The following is a 12,444-nucleotide window of genomic DNA, read 5'->3' as shown; positions in this document are numbered from 1 at the left end:
CCTTGCCTCCATGGCTGCCCGGCTTTCCTCCACAGGCATTTCCCACCACAGTCTCCTTCCTCACATCCCCTCAATCATCTCTCTGCAGTCAACAGCAGCCCTTGCTCTGGGATTGCTCCACAATCCCCAAACTCCAGCTTCCAGCTGCTGCGCCTTCCAGAGGACCTGTGTTCTTGTCTGAGATATGTATGGCTGCGGCAAGAACTGTCTGATTCTCATTCCATTTAGGCTGCCACAGATGAGCTGTTTCACTCTCAGGCTTAAATGTTTCTCCTCTGACTTGGACAGTTGCTCCGATGTGGGGACTGGACCCCTGCTTCAGTTCCCTCACCTGCTGAGTTCAGGTCCAGTCCTACTAACACTCCTGTTTTTCCCCCTAGTTCTTTCTTCCTACCGAGTTTTGCATGGTTCTATATCTTCTTTTCCTCTGGTTAGGTACTCCTGTCTGCTCTCAGCTGGTTTTCTCCATGCACTTCTGTGTCTGAAGGTGTATTCCTGATGTATCTGTGGAGAGAGATGTATTCCACATCCACCTACTCCTCCGCCATCTTGTTCTCTCCAATTTGGATTTTTTAAAATTTCTTTTTCTTTTCTGATTGCTGTGTTCATGAGTTCCCAGACTGTTGAATAAAAATGGCAAGAGTGGGCATCCTTGTTCTTTGCCTGATACTAGAGAAAATGCTTTCATCTTCTCTGTTGAATATGTGTTAGCTAAGGTTGTCATATATAGCCTTTATTATGTTGAAATATGTTCCCCCTAAGCCCACTTTCTGGAGAGTTTCTTAATCATAAATGGATGTTGAATTTCATCAAAGGCATCTATTGAGATAATCATATGGTTTTTATTCTTAAATTTTTTAATGTGTTACATATCACATTGATTTGCAGATAATGAAAAATCATTGCATTTGTGTGATCAGTATCAGTTCAGTCGCTCAGTTGTATCAGACTCTTTGAGACCCCATGGACTGCAGCACACCAGTCTTCCCTGTCCATCACCAACTACCAGAGTTTACCCAAACTCATGTCTGAGTCGGTGATGACATCCAACCATCTCGTCCTCTGTCATCCCCTTCTCCTCCCACCTTCAATCGTTCCCAGCATCAGGGTCTTTTCAAATGAGTCAGTTGTTTGCATCAGGTGGCCAGAGTACTGGAGTTTCAGCTTCAGCATCAGTCCTTCCAATGAATATTCAGGACTGACTTCCTTTAGGATGGACTGGTTAGATCCCAAATCCCCTTGCAGTCCAAGGGACTCTCAAGAGTCTTCTCCAACACCACAGTTGAAAAGTATCAATTCCTCTGCACTCAGTTTTCTTTATAGTCCAACTCTCATATCCATACATGACTATTGGAAAAACCATCTCTTTGACTAGATCTTTGTTTGCAAAGTAGTGTCTCTGCTTTTTAATATGCTGTCTAGGTTGGTCATAGCTTTACTTCCAAGAAGCAAGCGTCTTTTAATTTCTGCAGTCACCATCTGCAGTGATTTTGGAGCCCCCAAATTTTTTGAAGCCCCACAAAATAAAGTCTGTCACTGTTTCCATTGTTTCTCCATCTATCTGCCATGAAGTGATGGGACCAGATGACATGATATTAGTGTTTTGAATGTTGAGTTTTAAGCCAAATTCTCTGATAAATCCCACTTAATCATGTATTAAAGTACTGTTGAATATAATTCACTAGTATTGAGGATTTTTCCATCTATGTTTGTTAGTGATTTTGGCCTGTAATTTTCTTTTTTTGTGGTATCTTCGTCTTATTTTGGTGTCAGATTGATGCTGCCTCATACCGTGAATTTGGAAGTGTTCCTTCCTCTGCAATTTTTTGGAATAGTTTTAGTAGCATAGGGTTAAGTTTTTAAGTGTTTGGTAGAATTTACCTGTGAAGTCTCTGAAGCTAGATTTCTGTTTCTTGTGAATTTTATGGGGAAGGGAGGTGGGAGGGGGGTTCATGTTTGGGAACACATGTAAGAATTAAAGATTTTAAAATTAAAAAAATAAAAATTAAAAAAAAATTATTGATTCAGTTTCAGTACTGGTAGTTGGTCTGTTCATATTTCTGTTTCTTCCTGGTTTAAGTTTAGGTGATTGTACCTTTCTAAGAATTTGTCCAAAAAAGCTAGGTTGTCTGTTCCCGAAGTAGTAAAGAATCCACCTGCCAATGCAGGAGCTGCAGGAGAGGCAGACTCGATCCCTGGGTTGGGAAGATTCCCTGCAGTAGGAAATGGCAACCCACTCCAGGATTCTTGCCTGGAGAATCCCATGGAAAGTGGAGCCTGGCAGGCTACAGTCCATGGGATCGCAAAAGAGTTGGACACAACTGAATGCTAAAGAACAGCAGCAAGTAGTCTCTTATGATTCTTTTTATTTTTGTGATGTTGGTTGTAACTTCTTTTTCATTTGGGATTTTATTGATTTGGACACTTCCTTTTTTTCTTGGTGAGTCTGGCTAAAGGTTTATTCATTTTGCTTATCTTTTCAAATAACCAGCCTTTAGCTTCATTGATTTTTTTTTTTTAAGTTTCTATTTTATTTACTTCTACTCTAATCTTTATGATTTCTTTCCTCTGACTGACTATAGGTTTTGTTTGTTTTTTTCTGTAGCTCATTTAGGTGTAAGATTAGGTTGTTTATTTGATGTTTTTCTTATTTCCTGAGGTAAGCTTGTATTGCTGTTAACTTCCTACTTAGCGCTGCTTTTGCTACATCCCATAGGTTTTAGATTGTCATGTTGTTATCTTTTATCTCTACGTATTTATTTCCTCTTTGATTTCTTCAGTGACTTATTGGTTGTTCAGTAGCATATTGTTTAACTTCCACATGTTTGTGTTTTTTTTGCAGTTTTTTTTCTTGTAGTTGATCCAGTTTCATAGTGTTGCAATTAGAAAAGATGGTTGATATAATTTCAGCTTTCTTGAATTTGCTGAGACTTCTTTTGTGGCCTCACATGGGATCTTTCCTACAGAATATTCCATGTGCAGTTGAAAAAATATGTATTCTGCTGATATTGTATGGACTGTTCCATGTATATACATAATCCATGTGGTTTAATATGTGATTTAAGTTAGTGTTTCTTTATTGATTTTCTGTCTGGATCATCTATCTTTTTGATGTGAGTGGGGTGTTAAAGTCCCCTACAATTTTTGTGTTACTGCCAGTTTCTCTTTATGTATTATTAATATTTGTTTTATGCATTTAGGTGTTCCTACAATGGGTGCATATATATTTACAGTTTTATGTTATTGAATTGATCCCTTTCTCATTGTTTAATTCCTTTCTTTGTTTCTTATAATAGTCTTTGTTTTAAATCTATATACTTTTTTCTAGGTATTGCTATGCCAGGTTTCTTTTGATTTTAATTTGCATGAGACATCTTTCTATACCACCTCACTTTTAGACGGTTGGATGTCTTAGGTCTGAAGTGAGTCTCTTGTAGGCTGTGTGTGTGTGTGTGTGTGTGTGTGTATCTTGTTTTGTATCCATTCAGTCACTTTGTGTCTTGATTGGGACATTTATTCTGTTTACATTCAATGTGACTTTGATTGGTATGTTCTAATTGACATTTTGTTAATTGTTTTAGAATTGGTTTCCTAGACCTTTTTTCCCCTTTCTTTCATTCTCTTGTGTTTTGACGACTGCCTTAAGTGTCATGTTTGGATTCTTTTGTTTGTGTATCTAGAGTAGATTTTTGATTTGTGGTTACCAGCAGTTTTATATTTAGGAATCTCTCAATATACATGTGATTATTTTCAGTTGCTGATTTCTGCATTTCAAACATTTTAACAACCCTTTGTTTTCACTTCTCTCCACCCCCACCCCATGATTACTGTTTTTGACATCATCTTTTATATCTTTTTGTATCTCTTAACTGCTTATTGTGAATATAGAAAATTTTACTACTTTAGTCTTTTAATCTTCCTACTAACTTTGTATGTGGTTGATTTACTACCTTTACTGTATATTTGCTTTTAACAATGAGCTTTTCACTTTTGTGCTTTTTATGTTTCTAGTTTTTGCCTTTTCTTTTCACTTGGAAAGTTCCCTTAAGATTTCTTGTAATGCTGGCTTGGTAATGCTGAACTCTTTGCCTTTGCTCGGTTGTACAACTTTTGATCTCGCCATCAAATCTGAAGGAAAGCGTTATGGGATAGAGCATTTCTTGTTGTAGGTTTTCCCTTTCATCACTTAAAATACATCATGCCACTCCCCTCTGGCCTATAGAGTTTCTGCTGAAAAGTTAGCTGATAGCCTGGCCTTATAGGAGTTCTCTTTTACCTAACTTGTTGCTTTCCCTTGTTTTACTATTCTCTCTTTATCTAAATTTGTCTCATTTTAATTGTGGTGTGTCTTGGTGTGGTTCTTTGGGATGATTGTGTTTGGAACTCTCAGTGCTTCCTGGACCTTGATACCATTTCCTTTCCCAGGCTATGGGAGTTTTTCAGCTATTTTATCTTCAGATATGTCCTGCCCCCTTTCTCTCACTTCTCCTTCTGAGATTTCTATAATGCCAATATTAGGGGGTTTGATGTTGGGCTGGTTCATGATACAGCTGGCTGCAGGATCAGTGGTTATCTGACGCTTGTTCCAGCCTGGTTAAGGATGGGGCCAAATCCCTGGGCAGCTGGCTAAGGGGCCTAAGGTGTTTAAATACTTGGTATTGGCCTGCTGGTGAGTGGGCTGGGTCCTACCATGGCAGGCTGCAGGCTACAGTGGTCCTGGGGCTGGTGTCTGACTGCTGTTGGATAGGACACCCTATGTCCCAGGGTGGCTGTGGGCTCAGGTCCTCTGAAGGCAGCTACTGAGTAAGTCCCTTCCTGGCTAGTTGCTTGGCCTGAGGGGTCCCAGTTCTGGTTCTGACAGACTGATGGGTGAGGCTGGGTCCCAATAAGCTAGAGGGAGTATTCCAGAGTGGAGCTTGGTTATGCCAGTGACCATGTGGTAGAAAGAACTTTCAAAATTGCCTGCCACCAGTGTCTGTGTCCCCGTGGTGAGCTCCAGTTTCCTTCTGCCTCTCTGGTAGGCTCTCCAAGAGCAGCAGGTGGGTGTAATCCAGTCTCCTTTTAAATGACTGCTTCTGCTACGATTCCTGGAGTGTGTGAGATGATGTGTGTGTTTTCTTAGAAGGGAGTCTCTATTTCCCATAATATTCTGACTTTCCTGAAAGTAAGTCCCATTGACCTTCAAAGCCAAATGTTCTAGATGGCTTGTGTTGGTGTAGGACTCCTGGGCTGGCAACCCCAGTGTGGGGCTTGGACCTCTTGCTCCTTGGGGATAACCTCTGCAATTGTAATCATCCTCCCTTTGTGGGTTACTCACTTGGGGCTGTGGATCTTGACTATAGTCTGACTCCACTTCTTCTCCCTATCTTCTTGTGGTTCCTTCTTTAAATATTTAGTAGAAGATCTTTTCTGCTAACCATCCAGTTTTTCTCATCAATAGTTGCTCTGTAAATGGTTGTAATTTTGGTATGCCCATTAGAGGAGGTGGGCTCAGGGTGTTCCCACTCTGCTGTCTTGGCCAGTTTGAGACTCTTTGTCTCTATTTTAAAACCCATGAAATATATTATCCTTAGCTTGTTATCTAGCATCAATTTCACATTTGTATTACTATTAATTAGTGAATAATTATAATTACTCATTTAATATCCTTATAGATTATGCAAATGATTCTTTAGTTACAAATGAAAAATGTTGTTCATATAATCTAATACCAGATGTTTTGTAATTCTAAAGCTCAGAGAAGGAAAGAGCTAGCCCTGCTATTTCAGATCTTTCACAGATCCTCAAGTCTCAAGATGGATCACCTTTTTTAAAGACTCCAAGTGAACGTTTAACTGATGAAGATCTATCCCGTATAGTTTCATCAAAGAACTATGATAAAACATTGACAACAATGTTATGGCATGAAGAAATTAAAGATGCACAGTCTGTTGGAAAATTGCTTCAAGAGAATGAAATGTTTACAGCACCATTCATCTCACCTTCTGTTGTTAAAAGAAGGGTGCTGGGTACTGATGTCTCAAAGGTGGTAAGATATAGCATAATATATTGAAAGCTTTTTATTTTAATTGCTATACTTTGTCAATATTTTCATTCAATGTTAATTTAAAACATCAATATTTTCTTATTTAAATGGAATTAAAAGTTTGCCATTTGATTCAATTCATTATTATTTTTTTAATTTATTTTGTTTTGGAGTACAGCCGATTAACAATGTCATGATAGTTTCTGGTGGACAGCAAAGGGACTCAGCCATACATATACATGTGCCCATTCTCCTCCAAACCCCTATTCCATCCAGGCTGACACATAACATTGATCAGAGTTCCATGTGCTATAGAGTAGGTCCTTGTGGTTACCCATTTTAAATATAGCAATGTGTAAATATTGATCCCAAACTCCCTAACTATGATAAAACCTGTTATATATTTAGAATTTTAAAGGGATGTTTGGGAATCAATATTTTAATGTAAAAGTTCTCATCTGTACCAACAAAGAATTTGTGGCTTGAGTTATAATTTTAATGATAAATTGAAAGATATGTGATTTCTGAGACAGAAATTATTTCATGTTCATCTATAAAAATTTTTACATATTAAGATAATTGTGAGAGCATAGTTGTTTGGAAATAATTTTATATACCTTAAACATGCCTTAGAAAATTATTAAAGTTGCCTTTGCTAAGATACTATTTAACTAGAAAATTCTTAGTTAAAATTCTGGGAAAAAGAAAAATGATAATGATATTTGACATATTCATATATATAAATTATATTTAACATATTCACAATATTTTTTATGCAAGCTATTAAGTGGCATTATAAAAATAATTTTGTAAAGCCATTTGAGTTTTTCTAGAGATTGAATTAGGTGAAAATATAAATCTAAACTAGACTCATAATTTTAAAATATTAACTTGATTTATTTGGAATTATTTATGAAGAAGAATCACAATTTTGCTTGGGAAAGGTCCTTCCACACTATGAAGTGTTCCCAAATGCCCCTCATATATATTAATTGTTTTCATTTTTAAGTTTGATACATTCAAGAAATAATGAAAGATAAAAAGTTTCTTTAATGACATTGTAGTTATAGAAGAAGGTAATTAGAGTTCTATGATGTATAATTTGTAATTACTTGTTTTAACTTTTGTGATTAAGGCTGATATTTTAGAAGAGAATTTACAAACTAAGATTGAAAAACAAACTTACCAAGAAGCAAGAGAATTTCAAGGTAAAAAGATTATGTCTTGTAAGAAAAAGATGTTAATGATTTTGTGTTCCCATGTTATAAGTAAATGAAGTGAGAACATTACTAAGTATAGAAATAACTTTTTAGACAGTCATGAGATAATATATAAATATGCTGACCAATGTGTAAAGATTAATTTGGTGAGTTAACATACTGCTCAGTCTATCTTAACTGTGTGTAAAAGGAAAGTGATAGCTTTGTCTCAAACAAATAACACTATTTGGCATTATGAATTCTTAACATATTATACCCTAAATCCATCAGAGTATAGCAGGAAAAAAAATATGCTTTGTGTTATAAATAATTAATGTTTTAGCTGGGTTTGGGGGTGTTCAATGTATATTTTATAAAACATGAGTTTATTCTTTTTTCCCAACATACGTAGCTTTTATTATAACCCATCCATATCTTATTGCATTGGTTGAAACTTCCAAAGTAATTTTTTTTTAAACAGTTGTGATACAAGGAGATCAAACCAGTCAATCCTAAAGAAAATCAGTCCTGAATATTCACTGGAAGGACTGATGCTGAAGCTGAAACTCCAATACTCTGGCCACCAGATATGAAGAACTGATTCATTGGAAAAGACCCTGATGCTGGAAAAGATTGAAGGCAGAAGGAGAAGGGGACAACAGAGGATGAGATGGTTGGATGGCATCACCAACTTGATGGACTTGAATTTGAGCAAGCTCCAGGAGTTGGTGATGGACAGGGCAGCCTGGTGTGCTGCAGTCCATGGGGTTGCAAAGAGTTGGACACGGCTGAGTGACTGAACTGAGAGTATGGAAGCATCGCTCTTCTTTTGTGCTTTGAAATGAGAGTGTTTCTGTGGTTTCACCTATGATGATTAGTTACCTGAGATAAATATTTTGATTATGGTCAGGATGTTTTCTTTTGTGCAGAGTTTATCATGATTTTTTAACCAGTGGTTGAACTCAATTAATTGACACATTTTTTTCATTGTGATAAAAGATACATAAAATTTGACATTTTAATCATCTTTAAAGTATAAAATTCAATAGCATCAACTGCATTCACAGTGTTGTGCAATCATCACTACATCTATATCCACAACTTTCATCACCCTGAAAATAAACATGTTAGGCAGTAACTCCCACTCCTGCCTCCATCCCGCCCCTGGTAACCTCTCACTTTCTTTCACTTACTCACTTTCTTTCACTTACTCACTTTCTGTGGGTTTGGCTATTATGTTTCATGTAAGTGGAATTATATATTTGTCCTTTTGCACCTGGCCTGTTTCACTTAGCATAATATTTTCAAGGTTCACCACAGTTTAGCATATGTCATAATTTTGTTTCTTTTTATCAACTGTGGTGTTGGAGAAGACTCTTGAGTGTCCCTTGGACTGCAAGGAGATCCAACCATTCCATACCATCCTAAAGGAGATCAGTCCTGGGTGTTCATTGGAAGGACTGGTGCTGAAGCTGAAACTCCAATACTTTGGCCACCTGATGCGAAGAGCTGACTCATTTGAAAAGACCCTGATTCTGGGAAAGATTGAGGGCAGGAGGAGAAGGGGACAACAGAGGATGAGATGGTTGGATTGTATCACTGACTTAATGGACATGAGTTTGGGTAAACTCTGGGAGCTGGTGATGGACAGGGAGGCCTGGCGTGCTGCAGTTCATGGGGTCACAAAGAGTCGGACACAACTGAGCAACTGAACTGAACTGAATGTATTATTGTATGTACATACCACATTTTGTTTATCCATTCATCTGCTGATGGACATTTAGATTGTTTCCACTTTTGGCTACTGTGAATAATTCTACACTGAACATGGTGTAGGATATCTGTTTAAATCTCTGTTTTCAATTGTTTGGGTAGGAGTATATTTGCTGGATCATAAAATAATTTCAAGTTTAGCTTTCTGAGGAACTGCACAACTGTTTTCCACAGCGGCAGCACCATTTTCTGTTCTCAGTAACAATGTACAATGGTACACACCCTTGTTTTCCTTTTTGTTTGAATTATGTTTATTCCAGTAGGTATGAAGTATATCTCATTATAATTTTGATTCATATTTACTTAATTATTAAAGATTATACATATCTTTTTATGTGCTTATTGGTAATTTGTATATCTTCTTTGGAAAAAAATGTCTTTACAACTCCTTCACCATTTAAAAAAAAATATTTAGAGTATTTATTACCTACTTGACTTTAAACCAAGTCTCAATAAAACACAACAAAATTGTGCAACCATATAAATGATATCTGCTTATCAAAATTAAATTAACTTGGAAATAAATACTTTAAAATCATGTATTTGGCCATTTAAAATTTTTATATAATTTTTATAAATTGTATATAATTTATTAATCAAATAAGATATAAAAATGGAATTAGAAATAGAACTTTTAATGATAAGGGAAATATTATATATCCCAATGTGAAAAATATTGTTTAAATGGTTCTTAGAGAATTTCAAAATTTAAATAATTTTATTTATTTATTTATTTATTTATTTATTTATTTTAATTGGAGGCTAATTACTTTACAATATTGTGGTGGTCATCTGTTTCACATATGGTAATATACATGTTTCAATGCTAGTCCCTCAAAACATTCCACCCTTACCTTCTCCCACAGAGTCCAAAAGTCTGTTCTTAACATATATCTCTTTTTCTGTCTTGCATATAGCGTCATCATTACCATCTTTCTAAATTCCATATATGTGCATTAATATACTGTATTGGTGTTTTTCTTTCTGACTTAACTTCACTCTGTATAATAGGCTCCAGTTTCATCCATCTCATTAAAACTGACTGAAATGCATTCTTTTTAATAGCTGAGTAATATTCCATTGTGTATATGTACCACAACTTTCTTATCCCTTCATCTGCTGATGGACATCTAGGTTGTTTCCATGTCCTGGCTATTGTAAACGGTGCTGCAATGAACATTGGGGTACATGTGTCTCTTTCAATTCTGGTTTCCTTGGTGTGTATGCCCAGTAGTGGAATTGCTGGGTCATATTTCCAGTTTTTTCAGAAATCGCCACGTTGTTCTCCATAGTAGCCAGACTAGTTTGCATTTCCACCAACAGTGTAAGAGGGTTCTGGTTTCTCAAATCCTCTCCAGCATTTATTGTTTGTAGACTTTTTGATGGCAGCCATTCTGACCGGCATGAAATGGTACCTCATTGTGGGTTTTGATTTTCAGTTCTATGATAATGAGTGATGTTGAGCATCTTTTCATGTGTTTGTTAGCCATCTGTATGTCGTCTTTGGAGAAGTGTCTGTTTAGTCCTTTGGCCCATTTTTTCACTGGGTCCTTTATTTTTCTGGTATTGAGCTTCATGAGCTGCTTGTATATTTTGGAGATTAATTCTTTGTCAGTTACTTCATTTGCTATTATTTTCTCCCATTTTGAAGGCTCCCTTTTCACCTTGCTTATAGTTTCCTTCATTGTGCAAAGGCTTTTAAGTTTAATTAGGTCCCATTTGTTTATTTTTGCTTTTATTTCCATTACTCTGGGAGGTGAGTCATAGAGGATCTTCCTGTGATTTATGTCAGAGAGTGTTCTGCCTATGTTTTCCCCTAGGAGTTTTAAGAGTTTCTGGTTTTGCATTTAGATCTTTAATCCATTTTGAGTTTATTTTTGTGTATGCTGTCAGAAAGTGTTCTAGTTTCATTCTTTTACAGGTGGTTGACTGATTTTCCTAGCACCACTTGTTAAAGAGATTGTCTTTTCTCCATTGCATAGTTTTGCCTTTGTCAAAGATAAGTTGTCCATAGGTGCATGGATTTATCTCTGGGCTTTCTGTTTTGTTCCATTGATCCATATTTCTGTCTTTGTGCCAGTACCATACTGTCTTGATGACTGTAGCTTTGTAGTATAATCTGAAGTCAGGGAGGTTGATTCCTTCAGTTCCATTCTTCTTTCTCGAGATTGCTTTGGCTATTCGAGGTTTTTTGTATTTCCATACAAATTGTGAAATTATTTGTTCTAGTTCTTTGAAAAATGCTGTTGATAACTTGATAGGGATTGCATTGAATCTATAGAGTGCTTTGGTATTATATTCATTTTCACTATATTGATTCTTCTGATCTGTGAACATGGTATGTTTCTCCTCTATTTGTGTCATCTTTGATTTCTTTCATCAGTGTTTTATAGTTTTCTATATATAGGTCTCTTGTTTCTTTAGGTAAATTTATTTCTAAATATTTTATTCTTTTTGTTGTAGTGATGAATGGGATTGTTTCCTTAATTTGTCTTTCTGTTTTCTCATTGTTAGTGTATAGAAATGCAAGGGATTTCTGTGTGTTAATTTTATATCCTGCAAATTTACTTTATTCATTGTAGCTCTAGTAATTTTCTGGTGGTGTCATCAGGGTTTTCTATGTAGAGGATCATGTTATCTGCAAACAGTGAGAGTTTTACTTCTTTTCTCATCTGGTTTCCTTTTATTTCTTTTCCTTCTCTGACTGTTGTGGCTAGTACTTCCAAAACTATGTTGAATAGTAGTGCTTCACCCATTTTTTAATTGGGTCATTTCTTTTTGTTGAATTGTAGAGGTTCTTTATATGTTTGGGCTATTAAACCTTTATCAGATATATGGTTTGCAAATATTTTCTGTCATTCTATAGGTTATCTTTTCATTTTCTTGATAATATCCTTTAATGGATAAGAATTTTCAATTTTACAAAGCTCACCTTATCTTTTTCTTGTTGTTGTTCCTTGTGCTCTTGGTGTTATATGTGAGAATCCATTGCAAAATCCAAGGTAATAGAGATTTATTCCTATGTTTTGCTATAGGAGATTTATGAATTTAGTTTTGAGTTAATTGTTTTATATGGTATGTTCTGCAAAAGTATCAGTATATGCTTTTCACTCACAAATAGCAGCTCATACCTATTAATGGTTGGTCAGAGCAATGACTTGGGATCTGAAATGGGATGTAGATAGAGCAACAGTTCCAGTCCCATAGATGGTAAAGTTGCTGTAGTATCCTGATTCTGGAGAGCATTTTGGGTCAGTGGGGTTAGTCTCACTGCAGTGCCAGCTCTAGCCACTGGTAGAAGTTGCAGTCACAGGAACTCCAGTTATCTCTGAAAGCTGGCTACAGTGTCTTTCCATATGCATTTAAGGAGGATACAGACTTAGCTGTTGTTAGATGGAATGTTCTATAGAAATAAAAAAACCTCTGCAGAACTCTTATAGTTTTGTT

At 36.1% G+C, this 12,444-nt stretch overlaps 1 protein-coding gene across 1 annotated transcript in view; it reads left to right on the top strand.

Moving 5' to 3' along the window:
* Positions 1 to 12,444, top strand: part of CCDC7 (coiled-coil domain containing 7) — a 98,397-nt gene that overhangs the window by 60,494 nt on the left and 25,459 nt on the right. Inside the window, exons 17-19 of the mRNA XM_052651139.1 lie at positions 4,012 to 4,165; positions 5,734 to 6,028; positions 7,161 to 7,233. Coding sequence (XP_052507099.1) covers positions 4,012 to 4,165; positions 5,734 to 6,028; positions 7,161 to 7,233 — 522 coding nt within the window. The remainder of the gene's footprint in view (positions 1 to 4,011; positions 4,166 to 5,733; positions 6,029 to 7,160; positions 7,234 to 12,444) is intronic.

This window comes from Budorcas taxicolor, chromosome 13 (genome assembly GCF_023091745.1).
Source record: "Budorcas taxicolor isolate Tak-1 chromosome 13, Takin1.1, whole genome shotgun sequence".
Taxonomy (NCBI): domain Eukaryota; kingdom Metazoa; phylum Chordata; class Mammalia; order Artiodactyla; family Bovidae; genus Budorcas; species Budorcas taxicolor.
This window is presented reverse-complemented; position numbering and strand designations above follow the sequence as displayed.